Raw genomic sequence first — 14724 nt, forward strand, 5'->3', positions numbered from 1 at the left:
GCCCATCGGGCTACGTAACCCAGCCCTCGCGTCCAGTTCTCAATATGAAAGTGCTCGTCCCAAAACCAGGCATTCCCGTCGGTCTGGGAGCAGCACTACCCCGCCTTTGAGACGTGCGCGTCAGGGTGGATGTACAGATTCTTTCGGGCGGCGACGCGGACAATGTCAGACCAGATCTTGAACAGTGTCGTGTTACGCGTCCAGATGGGATTATGGAGGAGAATCTGGGAGGTGATGAGGGCGCCGTTGTCTGGGCCGAGGGCAGAGATGAGAGTCTGGGTGAAGGGGGTGTCGGTTTGGTTGTTGAGGTAGAAGAGGTCGATCATTTCGATTGCGTAGGGTCTGTGACATCGTGACACAATCAGTGATGGAAAGAATGCCAATGGGTCGGGGGAGAGGAGGGGGGGAAAAACAACATTCGAATAAAGTTGAAGCCTGCGGAGGCGATGCGGTCGAGGATGGAATCGGCAGAGGCGTGTTCCAGGCCTTCGGGAATCATGGTCTCTCGGCTGAGGGGCCAGTTGACGCCCGCCAATGTGATTACTTCGTCTCCGAGAGTTGACGATATCGCGACCTCGGGTGGAAAAGGGGCCGCAGGGCCAGGTGGAGGAGATGTTGTGCTGACGAGGGAGGATCGTGTTGAGAGGATTGTCGCTCGCGGTAACGGTTATTGCGGCGAAGCCAGGATCCAGAATAGAAGGTACGCCATGGTGTAGAATAGATGAATAACTATGCCTGTCGGCATAGGATGAGTAGTCCCTGGTCAAAAATTGGATGTCAAGTCAGGTTAACATTCCGGTCAATACCAATGCCTCCCCTCGACCGCTCCTTGGCTGTCTGTAACCCCCTCCTTTTTTGTAATAATGTTGGGCAACCTATCCTGCATCTTGCCAGTAGAACTAAATTCTGTATAGTAATGTTAGTCTCGCCATGAGTTGTTGTGCAAAGCTGCAATTTGTGGGGATGAATAGAATTACCCGAGTGGTCATCCTTTGCATCCATGTTCGGCATTGGTGTCGCTCCCAGCCTGGGATACATAGGAGTCTGTCGCTGGCTACTCTGTCCTTCAAGAACGTACGTCTATGTACTGCCGTTACTTGGTCTGACGTTGCAGTGGCCTATGAGCAAGGTAGAACAACTGTAAGCACTACATACCCGACAACCGCGTTGGGGGCTCCGTTGAGATTCATCGACAGAACCGATGTTATGCGGTCCAATATAATGAACATTCATCCAGTAACCTCAACAACAGTCTCCCGCTCAGCTATTCAACACCATGTCAGCCATCCCGGACCGAAAAGCTCATAGATCTGCTCGGCGCCAGTTCCGAGATCCGAATGCGAGGTCGCATTTGGATGATCCACCTGGATGACCTTGCCAAGTCCAACGGCTCCAAACCAACCAACACCCCTGAATGTTGCAATTTCCCATGCAAATGTCCATTAAAAAAGAACTTACAAAAACAGTTGCCACCCCCATCGCGTATCACAGCCTCCACGTTCCCTTTCCACCAGCAGGCAGCCATCGTGCATTTCACTCCTTTACTTCCCACATCCGCACTTTGCCTCTCACGATCCAAAATACCGTGGCCCAACGCCGAAAGAAAACATCACAAAATGTTCACCTACACGCTCGTCTCAGCCCTCATCGGCGGCGCATCCCTCGCCCTCGCCTCTCCAGCTCCCGTCATAACCCCAGCACCAATCTACGAGCGCCAGAGCGAAAGCGCTCTCGAACTCAAGTGCCAGGCCCATTATGAGTCCATGATGGCAAGAGCCCCCGATCTCCCACGTGAACACCCAATCATCCAATGGATGAACCAGCCCGAGAACCTCAAGCTATTCACCGACTACACCGACATCAAAGCAATGTGCGCCGCTAGATGGGGCAAAAGCACTCTGGAACCGCCCTCTTCTCTCGCGTCCCAGTGGTCCAGCTACATGTCCGAGGCTCAAATGTTTGCCATCTCCATGAAGGCCCCTGCGCACGAGCTGTCCGCCATGGGCTGCCCTTCCGTCATCGCCGCCGCTGGAGGACTGCTGGCCATCACTGAGGAGGTCTCGTGCAGCAGAGCGTACAAGGCTTACATGGATGCCGTGCCGTACCTTACCGCTACTGATGGTGACGATTTCGCTACCACCGGCCCGACTCAGACAAACGTTCTTGCGCCTTCAACCACGGCGCCCGGGTCAAGTGAGGAGACTGATGTCAGCGGGAATGACAGCGAGGATGAGGGCGCTGATGGGAACGGAAATGGTGGTAGTGAGGAGGGGAGCACTGAGACGACCAGCACATCCACTGCTGGTGGCCCAAGGGAGACTGGACATGTGGCTGTTGCTGCCGCCGCCGCTCTCGCCGTTGTCGGTGCCATGGCTGCGCTGTAAAGAGGATTGGCGATAACACCGGGTAGCTAAACGATAATGTGTATCAAGTTCAACGTCAGCATTCCAAGCCGCAAACCAAACCCGTTGCAGACCTATGATCGGGATCGACTCCTGAATGCGAGTGCCCCCGACCTACCAGGAATCATCGCCAAGCCTGAACCAATAACACCTTCCCAATGCTTCTTAAGCCCGAGTGTGCACCGCCACCATCGATGACATCGTTAGTAGCTCCCCTCTCACATATCTAACATCCACATCTGACGCCAGCTCTCTCCAAGCTTTGTGAGGCTTCAACAAGCCCACCCAAGATGAACTGCGTACACGGGCAGAAAGAACTCCCTTAGCACACGTGATACCTTTACAGTTTGCTGTGGTTGGCCGCGAACCACGAAGTTTGTGGAGGCTCATTAGTGGATTCCAACCTCAAGATAGGCGTTGCTGGCTTTTCCCACAGATCAATTCCTCGAGTATAAGAACGTCTATTTAGTTGTATTCCTTTTTCCCATTTCCTTTCTTCTGCATCAGCAAAGCTCAAACACACCTGTATCACACCAAAGACACCCCAAAACAACAGAAAACATGCTCGCCTATACGCTCGTCTCGCCCTCGCCGGCGCATCCCTCGTCCTCGCCAACTCGGCCCCGGCCCCGGCCCAAGTCCCAGCCATCACCGCAGCACCCATCTTCAACCGCCGCCAGAGCGAGAGCGCTCTCAAGTTGGAATGCCACGCTCAGCTTGCTTCCATACAGGCGCGAAAGCCAGAGCCCAGCGATAAACTTGAGGACTGGATGGCCACCGCGAACGAAGCCAAAAACGGCAACAGCTTGGGCGACGTGCTCAACATCTGCTACTCCATTTATGGCAAAGAGATGCCGGATCCCCCTTCGTCTCTTCAGTCCGAGTGGTCCACCTATCGCTCGGCCCAGGCCAGTTACGCCAGTTCCATCGGGCCTGCTGTATCCAGCCTCAAGGCCAAATGCCCCAAAGAAATGGCTTTTGACTTCTTGTTCGTTGCTATGAGCGACATGGACTCGTGCCACACGGCATTTGCTGCCATGTCGCTCCCCGATTCCGAGCTCCTCACCACTTCCCCAAGCCCATCTCGCACCGTCATTGTCGAGACCACCACCACCATCGGCCCAAGCGAGGAGGCAGGTGCCGGCGGGAAGGATACCGAGTCGAAGGAGGGAAGCGCCCAGTCTACCGACACGTCTACTGCTGCTGGTGCCAGAGAGACAGAATACGTCGCTGTCGCTGTCGCTGCCGCTGCCGCCGTTGCCGCTATTGCCGGTGGCGTGGTTGTGGTATAAAAAAGGGGATTGAACTTGGGTGGTGGATGACGTTGAAGACAGCCATTAACCAAATAAATGCTACAAAATAATGCATGATTTGACAACAGACCGCGACACGATGGTGATGCCGCCTTTCAACTGCCGAGCAAGATGCATGTTCGAAACTTGAATTTCCAAGCCAGGCTTACAAAAATCAAGCAGGGTGGGCAATAAGCCAAGTCAAGTCAAGCTTGGGGTCTGATTTGGCTTGACTTGGTCCGGCTTGCCGTTTTTTTTACCTACACCTATACCAAGAGAATATACGGTATCGTGTGACTTGCGCCACAAAACACCAGGCCAATATGTCAGCGATCAGCAGCCATATACGCAATATCGAAATCCACCGAATCCGAAGTCGCTTTGCTACCAATTTCTATGGCAGCGGTACCTCTCAATTCTCAAGGCAATGCGAACCCTCTCGAGCAACACCAGGGCCATCAACCACACCCACCACCATCACGATGGAATTTAACGCTCTTATCGACCACAACGATATTCACACGTCACCCACAGCCGAGCGTTTCTACCGGATTCAATTGGCAAGGCAACAACGGCCACACTGGCACCTGAACGCTCACAGGGCCCCAGAGCTCCCGCGTGAGCAAAATGTAGCCATATATATCCTTAACCCTCTTCACTTCTCACTGACTAACTGACTGGCCACAGATTCGAACACGTGCCTTGCGCGAAGACGCCCATATGTCCTGCGCGGCTACACGCGAGGCCACCGGCGCGTCGGATAAACAGATTCAATATGCTCTCACTACACCGTTGACCCCGCGAACCAACCGTCGTGGTCGGAAGCCCTCGCGGTTTACCGACGAAGAGAAGGACCATATTACTCGCCCTCTCAACGACGACACTATCGCTCGCAAGCTTAGTTGGCTAGATTTAAAGCTGTATTTGGAAGGATCTGAACATTGGACGGATACGGGCTTCACCACAGCCATGAGAGCAGCCGGCTTTAGTCGTCAGGTCCCACCGCGGAGGATCAAGCTCACCGCCCAATACCGGGCCGAACGACTGGCCTTTGTCCGTGAGCAATTGGCACTTCGGACTCGCCCGGAAGACTGGGAGCACCTGGCCTTTAGTAACGAGGCCCGGGCTACTAATGACCCGATGTAAAAAAAGGTGGCTTACTTACACGATTTGAAGATATTAAGGCCTGGGCTACTATACGGCAAAAGCCTTACGGTTGGATGTTTTGGGGTATAATATGTGGGTGTGAAAAGGCTGCCTCTTTTGTGTGGGAAAAGGAATATGGTGGGATTAATAGCGAGAAGTATTAGAGGTATATTTTCCCTATGATCTACCGTTTTATTATAGAGAAAAAGGTATGGGGTACTTCTGTGGTTTTTAAACAGGATGATGCCTCTCCTCACTCTTCTATGGCAACCAGGGTTACATCAGAAGGCTAGGTATTGAACTATGACTTGGCCGGCAAAAAGCCCTGATTTAAACCCTATTGAAAATATGTGGTTTTGGATGAAAGATTGGATCGAAATGCGGTATAATATTTAAAGCCTTAGCCGCAGGGCCTTACGTAGGGCAATTCTAGAAACCTGCGAGGCAGTGCCTTCTGAATGGATTCGTTCACTTGTGTACAGTATACCCCGGAGGCTTCAAAGGGTGACTGAGGCAACTGGGGCACTCATTCGCTGTTAGTATAGGTACTTGAAATTGTATGGGAAATTCGCCTGTTTGGTAGTACGGCGATTTTGAAAAGAATAGATTAAATGTGTGTGTTATTTTCCCCCGTTAGGTTAGTAAGTACCACGCTACTATTTAAAAGCTTGGGCCAGGTGTAGAAGCCACAACTCGGCTTACTTGTAAGCCGAACTTGATAAGCCGCTAAGCCCCCGGCCGGAGCCCGGAAGGGTGTTTTTCCGACCAGTCTTCCAGCCCGGTCAGGGGCTCCCGGTCTTCCGGGACACCCTCCCAGCCAGAATCCCGGCCTTGGCAGCTTGGTCAAGCCCTCAAGCCAAGCCGGTGGAAGGGCTTGACTTGGCTTGGTCAAAAATAGGCCTTACTTGACTTATTTGACTTGACTTGCATGTCAAGTAAGTAATTACTTGGCTTATTGCCCACCCTGTATTCAAGACTCATGATGAACGTAGCGGATGTTCTAGCTGGAAAAACAGGCCCAGGTAGCCAAGATCTGGCGCCAGTGGCCGAACGGCAACGTGAAGAACTTGGCAGTGACGAAAAGGATATTCCTGTTGTGTAGTCAGTTTCCCCGCCCCACGAAAAGCACAGAGGAACAATCCAGACCTCGAAGACTTCAAACTGGTAAAGTTGCCGCGCCACCATGGCATCACCCTGAAGTTGGACATATGCGGACCGCAAGTCCTCGGAAACAGGTGACTGGACAGTTATCAAGATTGCCGTGAACGCGACCGTAGCCTCTTTTCTGTCCGACGATAGACGTCGGTGAGCGGGCGCGTTCGCCAGGTCATGGACAAGAGAATCAAAGCTGCTTCGTGTTCTGTCTAGCTGAAATTCTGGCCATGGCTTTGATTGGAGATTGAGCACTACCAGAAGCCTGTGGCCTCTGATGGGTGAAACATGATTCACGGGCTCGCTAGTGGTACAAACCACCCTAGGGTCCCAATTCTGCCTGCTACTCCTTTATATTTTAGTCGGCTGCTTAATCGATGGTTTTGTCGGGCTGGTATGGAGTATACGTGATGGGGTTTGGGCAAGTAGGTGACTGTATGTCGGCTGGGCTATAGTTGGGCCACGGCATGAGAATTTGAGAGGGGAGGTTGGGTAGGGCTCAGGGACGCTGTAGAAGGCGGATGAATGATGTCTGTCTTAGGTAGCGGAGGATGGGGTTTAAGACGATAAGAAGCTGCGATGCTCGGCCATTAGAAATCGGGCCGGTTTTAGTAGACCTTTGGGAGGCTTCTTGAGAAGAAGTTTGTGTAGACTTTAGACGATTGGAGCAGGAGCGGGAGCCAGATCGAATAGAGACCGCCGAAGATGGATGCCAAGGTTCGAGCCATTGAACCGACATACTGTCATGGTCGGTTTCAGTGAGGGCACTCAGCTGGAAGCCGGGCCTGTAGCTTTGCTATCTCCTCCAGAATAAGAGCAGCGTCTTCCTTGATGGCCGATGTGTCTTGGCGAATTTCTCTTGTCTCAATCATCGTCTCTCTAGCGAGGTGCCTTGACTCGGTAGGCATGTGTCAGTAGGGCTTGAACATGGTTATGCATACAGTGCTAGCATGTCGAGGCCTAAATCAAGTGCCGATTTGTGGGCTTCGATGCTCCTCCGTAGCTTTGACATGTCGTCTTGACTCGACAACGTCCACGAGACACTCCTGCCACGAGTAATAGATTTGTACTTTTCCAGACAGTCTTCGATATCTCCAACGACATGTTGACAGTTGGCAACGATGCTGCAGATGTGCCAGGTGAGGGCCTCGGGAAACTCGATATTCTCGTTTTCGTCGTCTTCAATAAGAAGCGCGAGGACAAGTTTCGATGAGCTGAGTTCTCGAGATATGGCGTCCAGATCGGTCCGTGCTTGTCGAACCTGTTTGACAAAAGAGTATATGGTCTTGGAGACATTGACAATTGTGTGATCAAGGCGAGGCCGCCTCCGCCAATGGCAAGGGGGTCCATTGTTTCATGAGTAGAAAGGCCATCTCGACGGGGAGTTAACTGAAAGAGGTGTCGTGAGATGGCGGGGTCTGGCGAGCCTCATCGTCAATAGTCTTGTTGAACGCACCAATGGGAAGGTAGACGCCCGCCGTGGTGTTGAGTTGAACCAGATACGTAAATATGATAGATGTGCCAGTAGATGATCCAATCTAATGGCTGGACCAGAAAGGAAGTTGGTCGCGCGATGTGACTGTTGTGTATGTGATAGTGGGCTGGCAGAAGTTGGCCAGGAACACTAACAGCGGGTCTTTTGTCATTGCATCATCGCTCACCTCGGTCGAGATGCCCCGCAATCGGCACCGTTGCCCAGGGCTGCTTGGCGCAGCAGGGACAGCCGCCAAAACTTTGGTGACTGACAAACCTGCCGCATCTCTGGAGCAAACCATCGCAACCCCGTTCAGGTCCTCGAAATGTCATCAGCACCGGCCAAAGACAATAGCAACCACCCGGCGGTCAAGGGGCCAAGTGCCCTTCGGTCCATAATTGCCGGCTCAACTGCGGGCGCTGTCGAGATTGGTATGTGATCTCTTCCGATGAAGTCAACTGCCGCTAACCCGGGCTTCCTTGTCTCCAGCCATTACCTACCCAGCCGAGTGTATGTGAAACCCCCTACGACGACCGATTGATATCCTCGACGAGGCTCTAACACAATGCGACAGTCGCAAAGACCAGGACACAGCTCAACCGCAGGTTAGCAGAGGGCAAGAAGCTGCCATGGCCGCCTTTCGGTGCTCAGTGGTATGCCGGGTGCACCACGCTGATTATCGGCAACTCGGCTAAGGCGGGCATTCGTGTGTTCTACCTTGAGGAAGATTGAGGGGTGAAATAGGGCGCTGACAGATTGGGCGCATAGGATTCGTTGCCTTTGACCAGTACAAGAAGATGCTGGCTGACGCCGACGGCAATGTCTCCGGTCCTCGGACCGTGATTGCGGGTTTCGGCGCCGGTGTGACCGAGTCTCTGCTCGCTGTCACACCGACAGAAAGTATCAAGACCACCCTGTGGGTTTTCTGTCCTGTGCCATATTCCTGCTACCCGTGCTAACCCCGGTCCCCAGCATCGATGACCGCAAGTCCGCCAAACCTCGCCTCCGCGGGTTCCTCCACGCCGTTCCAATCATCGCCCGCGAACGTGGTATCCGCGGTTTCTTCCAGGGTTTCGTGCCCACCACCGCCCGTCAAGCGGCGAATAGTGCTACTCGCTTCGGTTCCTACACTGCTTTGAAGCAGCTCGCCGAGAGCTACACAACGCCGGGAGAGAAGCTCGGCGGTGTGGCTACCTTCGCCATGGGTGGTATCGCAGGGTTGATCACCGTCTATGTGACCCAGCCTCTTGATACCATCAAGACGCGTATGCAAAGTATCGAGGCCAAGCAACTCTACGGCAACTCGTTCCGGTGCGCGAGCATCATCTTCAAGCAAGAGGGCGTGTTGACTTTCTGGAGCGGCGCGCTGCCACGATTGGCGAGGTTGATTATGAGCGGTGGTATTGTGTTTACCATGTACGAAAAGAGCATGGACCTGTTTAACAAGCTGGACCCAGAGGGCAGGTATCTATAAACAAGGGTTTGGGGGAGGTTGTGTCTTTACAGGGCGTTCTGGATGGTTGTCTTGCTCTTTCTTATACCCCATTATGCATGGGTAGACAAAAAGGGGGAGGGGGTATGTACATTGGAATACAAAATATGGGATTATGACCGTGTATCCGTTTTCTTTTCCCCAGACTCCAAACGCCGCGTCATGCAGAAATATCATATTGTACAGTCGTGTACATGGATGGCCGATACTATCGAGGCATCATTCCAGGCGGAACATACCCTGGACCCTCTTGGCTACCCTTTGGAAATAAGAACGTGTGGGTGCCTCATTGAGCTCTTTCAGGATGTCGCTGTAGTAGTTGGGGTTAAACTTGGGTTTGAGGAAGGATTCCGGAACACGATACTGAGAGCGTTCCTGGGTCAGCAACGAAGATTGCCTTGTAGGTAGCGCCGGTCTGCACCCACCTTGTTCTTGTAACGATTCTCGGTGAGGGAGAAGAGCGCATTGGTTTGCCTGAGGTCTGCCTGCTCTTGGCTTAATCCCTTGATCAGGGTTGGCGCAAGAGGACCTTTGGTGAGCCGCTTGGCAAGGACATCTTGAAGCTGGCAGTCGGGACGGAGGGGATCTTTGGGCCAGCGCTGCAGGGCAGTCTGGAATAACCTGGCTGTGCTCTGGAGGAGGTTAGTCTCTGTTGGAGATGATTTTGAATTAAAATGGGCTACCAGAAGCAGCTACATACGTGCTTGGGAACAGCAGACATGTTGGCGACGGTCTCGGAGCTGCGATGCGGCCTTCAAAAATGTCGACGTCAATCTGGGGAATTTCTCCAGCTTCAAGCTGCCACCAGCCACAGGACCCCAGATTCTGGGTGCGCGTAAGCCACAGTCCAATCTGCCAAGTAGGCATCGCCCATGTTAAGGGGTGTGGCACCAAGGCCGAAAAAGGGAACATGTGGAGTCAGGAGGCAGCCGCTTGGCACCACGCAAAGCGCTCTTGGTCAGCCAGGCCGGGCGCTATTCCACAGCACTGTCGCACTGCTGCACCCTCTCCAACCAACCTGATTCCTCATCAAATCAACGACTCCCTGACGGAGCCACGCGCGCTCTTTTCTTTGCTTCTCTCTCTCTGCCTACCGTTTTCCCTTCAAACCTTGTTCGCCTTTTGTGTTCAAACCACTTCCTTACCTTGCCGTTTCCACACGTCTGTTTCCACTACCGACCTTTTACCTCCGATCGACGAACCCTTCCAACTTTCTGCGCCACTCGTTCTGTTTCCTAGCACATCTCTGACATCAAAGAGGGGGGCGATCCGATCACCTCTCAACAAAGATTAACCACAACCACATCGACTTACGACGCCCACCATGACGAGTCGGTACGAGCGGGTATGTTTGTTTCCAACGGTGGATGTTTCTGATGTCTGGCAACATGGAGGACTAACCTTTTGCACAGGTGAACACCCGCGACGAAGAAGATCACCACACACCTGTCTCCAATGCGTCAAGGCCGACATATCCTATCCCAAACTCGCCACCACCATCTTTTCACTCGAGAGCATCGTCAATAATCGGCAGAGACAACGGCAACCGCCAGAACCAGGATCTTGACGACGCATTTGGAAGCGACGATGAGGATGCCTGGGATGACGAGCCGGATGATCGGCAGAGGCTGGTGCGCGACAATACAACACCAAGTGCGACCGACGCAGCCTCCATAACACCAGCGACGACGGCGACGACGGCACAGACGAGTGCACAGGCTTCGCAACCGTCGAGGCCAGTTGGGCAGGCACCAACAACGACGAGGGTGTACGGCGGCGGAATCCAGTCGGATGGTGTCTTTTCGAACTTGGCGGCCAAGCCAGAGAGGGGAGAACCAGAGAAGGAAGAACTTCCACCTGTATGTTCCCGGTGGCTACGCGAGGATGATGGTAGACAGTGGTACTGACCTTGAGACAGTCCTACGAACAGGCAGCAGCTGATTCTGCGCCCCCTTACTGGGAAACGACAGTCCTCGCCCCAGGGCTGGGCGGCTTTGACGACGTGTTTATCGACGGAATGCCTGTCGGTTCGATCTTCAGCTTCTTGTGGAACGGATTCATCTCGATGACCCTTCTCGTCGGTTTCCTGCTCTGCTACCTTCTACACACCACTCACGCGGCCAAAAACGGAGCGAAGGCCGGCTTGGGCATCCAACTCATTCAGTACGGCTTCATGATGCAGAGCGCACCACCATCTGGAGGCAGGTATGATGATGACCCGACTGCTGACAGCGGATTCATCAACCCTGTGGACCCGAACGCGCATGACTTTGACCCCGATAATGTGCAAGATCAGAACGGCGGTGGTGTAGACGATTTTACAGGCGCCGATTGGGTGTCGTACCTCATGATGATTATCGGTTGGTTTGTTCTCATTCGTGCTGTCAGCGACTACTTGAAGGCGAGGAGACATGAGCAGCTTGTGCTTCAGAGCCCTGACCGGGGTCTCGGTATTCCTGTTATTGCCACGGGCGAGCGTCCCGACACCGTTGTGTAGTCTTTTTTCCCCTTGTTTTATACCACTCATCATTACTGCCTCTCGGTTTCGTTTGTAATATCTGCATTCTCAAGCTGGCATTATGGGCATTTTATTGACCCCAGCACAACAAGAACACGGCGCTTGCATTTCAGTGACTTTGTACGCCGCCGGGTTTAGCTACAGACAGACTCGACAGTGAAACATTTCTAAATATATCGAGTACATGTTATGCTCAAGATATTGTTTACACTCGTGACGAGCCCCCTCCTGCATTCCAGCCGCGGGACTGAGCGGCGGGATGTCGAGGGCGGGGTGAATGCGGGGCTGCTCATCACCACCGTGGTTGGATGTATTACCATTACATCACATGTCGTCAACTGACCATCAGCTTTGTTGTGTTTGCGTGAGATTTCTGCAGCCGACAGTATCGTTTGTTTTTTTCATTTCCGTTTCTCTCATCCCCATAAATATTTCTAGGATTTCCTAAAACAGTCCGCCTCATCATCAACCACGCTCTCAAATCCAACCTGTGAGTGCCATCCGCTGACCAACATCATCACCCACTCCTAACATCTTTTTGCAGAATCAAACTCCACAACTTCAAAAAGCTCAGCTGCCGTGGCCACCCTACGCAAAGCCCTCCTCACGTCCCGCCTCGCGCTCCTCTCCTCCCTCCCGCCCTTTGGGTCAGCACTCTTGATCTACGAGTACCAATCCCGTCACCCACCGCACTTCCAACCCTACTCGACTTTCACGCCCACCAAATTCGACACCATGGCCTGGCGCAGCTCGGGCACCTCCAACAGCGAGCTGGTCGAGAACCTCTGGCGCAACGAGATGATCACCCACCCCGAGGTGAAATCCGCTTTTTTAAAAGTTGACCGCGCGCATTATGCTCCCAGGTCCCCATATGAAGACTGTCCTCAGCCTATAGGGCACCACGCCACTATTTCAGCGCCGCACATGCACGCCTCTGCGGTGGAACACTTGCTGCCGTTTATAATGCCGGGCGAGGAGAGGCCGGCGCCGAGGGTGCTAGATATAGGGAGCGGATCGGGTTATTTGACTCATGTGCTTGCCGAGCTGGTGGGGGAGAGGGGGAGGGTGGTGGGGGTGGAGCATATTGAGCCGTTAAAGGAGCTAGGGGAGAGGAATATGAAGAAGTCGAGGGAGGGGAGGGAGTTGATTGAGGGGGGGAGGGTTAGGTTTAGGGTTGGGGATGGGAGGAAGGGGTGGAGGGATGAGCAGGAAGAGGGGAGGAAGAGTTGGGATGCGATTCATGTGGGCGCGGCGGCGGTGAAGGTGCACGAGGAGTTGCTGGAGCAGTTGGCTAGTCCGGGGAGGATGTTTATTCCTGTGGATGATGAGGATGATCCGCAGGGGTGGGGACAGCATATTTGGTGTGTGGATAAGGATGAGAAGGGGGAGGTGAAAAAGAGGAAGTTGTTTGGGGTTAGGTATGTGCCTTTGACGGATGCACCGAAGGCTTGAGAGGTGACGTAAATCAGGAGATGCTTCGTTCAATAGCTTGAAGGTGTTTAGCAGTTCGGTTCACTCTCACCCATCTTTGTGTCGAAGTTGAAAGTAGGTATGATATGCCCTACTAGGATATGTGTCACCGGATGTATTTCAGGCAAGTTAAAGGAAGTGATGGGTCGTATATTGTCACAATCAAAAGTGTAAAATCAAGGCACGATTTAAGTGCTTCTTTCTATGCTTTGATTTCTTAATGCCCCGTGTGAGGTTTCATATGTCTTGCAAAAGAGCTATCAACTGGTCAAGGCAAGGCTCACAACTCCACTAGGTTGTCTCTAAGTCTAGATTTAGTTGTCTAAAAACATGAACTGTGGTGCAGGACAGCTTCGAACAATGTATCATCAATTGGGGTATCGGATAGAAAGAATGTTTGCCCACATCCGCCACTGTTGTCGTGGCAAAAGGGGAAAAATTGATGGCACTACCAGTCATCCTCCTCCAACTTGAACATCGGGAGCGGATTTTTTTGTGGACGGGACATAGGCGTGGGCTCATCTTCCAGGTCTGGCTTGATCCTAATTGAACTCAGGGCCACGGGCTCATCGTCTGGGTCGGGCTTGATTCTGGGTGAAGGTATGACCGGGGATTGATCCTCTTCGTCCTCTGGGTCTGGCTTGATTCTGACTGAATGCAGTGCCAGTGGTTCGTCCTCTGAATATGGCTCGAGTCTGGCTGAAGCCATGGTCAGTGGTTTGACCCTCGCTGATCGCATGATCATGGGCTCATCCTCCGAGTCCGGCTCGATCACATCTTGCCCATGTCCATTCCACTGAACAGACCGACCAGCCGCCACTCCCTCCTCCACCTTCACCCTCTTATTCCCCCCACTCTCCATCTCCTCTTTAACCTTCCTCTTCCTCTCTTTCTTCACGGTAGCTTTCACAACCGGCTTCTCCTCCCTTTTCACCCTGCTATTCCCCCTCCCCTTCTTTTGCGCCCCTCCCCCTCCCCAAAACGGCAGCATCTCCTGTCTCCTCTGCACAGTAACCGCCCACTCCAACTCTCTCCTCCGCCTCCCCCTCCCTCTCTGACTCCAAAACTCCTCATGCTCCTCCAAACACTGCATCTCCGTCTCCCGTTCCATAACCTTCCCCCTCCCCCTCTGTCCCCCCAACGCCATCCACCTCTCCCACCCAGCCACAAACCTCACCATCTCCCCATAAAACCTCACTCTCTTCACAGTCAACCGTCCCACCCTCCTCTCCTCCCTCCCCTCCCAAGCCCTCCCCCACCGCTCCACAAATTCCGCCCACCTAGGCAACTGCACCCACTCCTCCTTTTGTCTACCCCCCATGAGCAAATAAACCTGTTGACATCGACTGTGGTCCAAACTCCCGGGGCAATCCGTCAAGACGGTCAACCTGTTCGCGTTGGTAATCCGCTGCATAAACGGCATGTCGAACGGGGCTCGATAGGCAATAATCTCATCTGCTGTGAGAGTGGGATTACCGTAGCGGTAGCGTGCGAGCCGGAGGAGCAAGAGCTGTGAGTGTTTGGCGTAGACGCGCCAGGCTTGGGGGCAGGCCCGGAGGAAGTTGGAGAGGGTTGCTGCTGAGGGGATGGCTTCTAGGATGTGAAGGAGGAGTTCTGGGGCGAGGGTGAAGAGGGTTGGGGTTGGGGTTGTTGTTGGCGAGGGAGAAGAGGGTGGGGGTGTCATTTCGGCGGCTTGTTCGGTTGTGGTCATGATTCTTGGTCGCTGAAAGAAATGGTAAAAGATTGTTTGTATCGACCGCAGTTCTTGGTGATATGCT

At 53.3% G+C, this 14724-nt stretch overlaps 8 protein-coding genes across 8 annotated transcripts; 6 read left to right on the top strand and 2 right to left on the bottom strand.

The window, feature by feature from the left end:
• Positions 1–1355: 1355 nt before the first annotated feature.
• QC763_506407 (uncharacterized protein) lies at positions 1356–2384 on the top strand (the record flags this gene model as incomplete). The annotated part of the gene is made up of 1 exon (XM_062913234.1): positions 1356–2384. One exon carries the CDS (start codon positions 1356–1358, stop codon positions 2382–2384), a length of 1029 nt encoding a protein of 342 aa, XP_062764737.1.
• Positions 2385–2560: 176 nt separating this feature from the next.
• On the top strand, positions 2561–3694 carry QC763_506405 (uncharacterized protein; the record flags this gene model as incomplete). Its single annotated transcript, XM_062913233.1, has 2 exons — positions 2561–2604; positions 2959–3694. The coding sequence occupies 2 exons, from the start codon at positions 2561–2563 to the stop codon at positions 3692–3694; spliced, it is 780 nt and encodes a 259-aa protein (XP_062764738.1).
• Positions 3695–4017: 323 nt separating this feature from the next.
• Positions 4018–4840, top strand: QC763_0074200 (uncharacterized protein; the record flags this gene model as incomplete). Its single annotated transcript, XM_062906022.1, has 2 exons — positions 4018–4323; positions 4382–4840. 2 exons carry the CDS (start codon positions 4018–4020, stop codon positions 4838–4840), a joined length of 765 nt encoding a protein of 254 aa, XP_062764739.1.
• A 2708-nt stretch (positions 4841–7548) lies between these two features.
• Positions 7549–9323, top strand: QC763_506400 (uncharacterized protein). Its single transcript, XM_062913232.1, has 5 exons — positions 7549–7897; positions 7956–7976; positions 8041–8172; positions 8235–8382; positions 8439–9323. Exons 1-5 carry the CDS (start codon positions 7792–7794, stop codon positions 8938–8940), a joined length of 909 nt encoding a protein of 302 aa, XP_062764740.1. The 5' UTR covers positions 7549–7791; the 3' UTR covers positions 8941–9323.
• QC763_506390 (uncharacterized protein) lies at positions 8991–9860 on the bottom strand. Its single transcript, XM_062913231.1, has 3 exons — positions 9659–9860; positions 9384–9590; positions 8991–9321 (listed from the first exon to the last, which is right to left on the bottom strand). Exons 1-3 carry the CDS (start codon positions 9677–9679, stop codon positions 9178–9180), a joined length of 372 nt encoding a protein of 123 aa, XP_062764741.1. The 5' UTR covers positions 9680–9860; the 3' UTR covers positions 8991–9177.
• A 20-nt stretch (positions 9861–9880) lies between these two features.
• QC763_506380 (uncharacterized protein) lies at positions 9881–11455 on the top strand (the record flags this gene model as incomplete). The annotated part of the gene is made up of 3 exons (XM_062913230.1): positions 9881–10303; positions 10371–10817; positions 10877–11455. Exons 1-3 carry the CDS (start codon positions 10283–10285, stop codon positions 11453–11455), a joined length of 1047 nt encoding a protein of 348 aa, XP_062764742.1. The 5' UTR covers positions 9881–10282.
• Positions 11456–12211: 756 nt separating this feature from the next.
• Positions 12212–12928, top strand: QC763_506370 (uncharacterized protein; the record flags this gene model as incomplete). Its single annotated transcript, XM_062913229.1, has 1 exon — positions 12212–12928. One exon carries the CDS (start codon positions 12212–12214, stop codon positions 12926–12928), a length of 717 nt encoding a protein of 238 aa, XP_062764743.1.
• A 466-nt stretch (positions 12929–13394) lies between these two features.
• On the bottom strand, positions 13395–14657 carry QC763_506365 (uncharacterized protein; the record flags this gene model as incomplete). The annotated part of the gene is made up of 1 exon (XM_062913228.1): positions 13395–14657. The coding sequence occupies one exon, from the start codon at positions 14655–14657 to the stop codon at positions 13395–13397; it is 1263 nt and encodes a 420-aa protein (XP_062764744.1).
• Positions 14658–14724: the final 67 nt, after the last annotated feature.

This window comes from Podospora pseudopauciseta (assembly GCF_035222475.1).
Source record: "Podospora pseudopauciseta strain CBS 411.78 chromosome 5 map unlocalized CBS411.78m_5, whole genome shotgun sequence".
Lineage (NCBI taxonomy): Eukaryota > Fungi > Ascomycota > Sordariomycetes > Sordariales > Podosporaceae > Podospora > Podospora pseudopauciseta.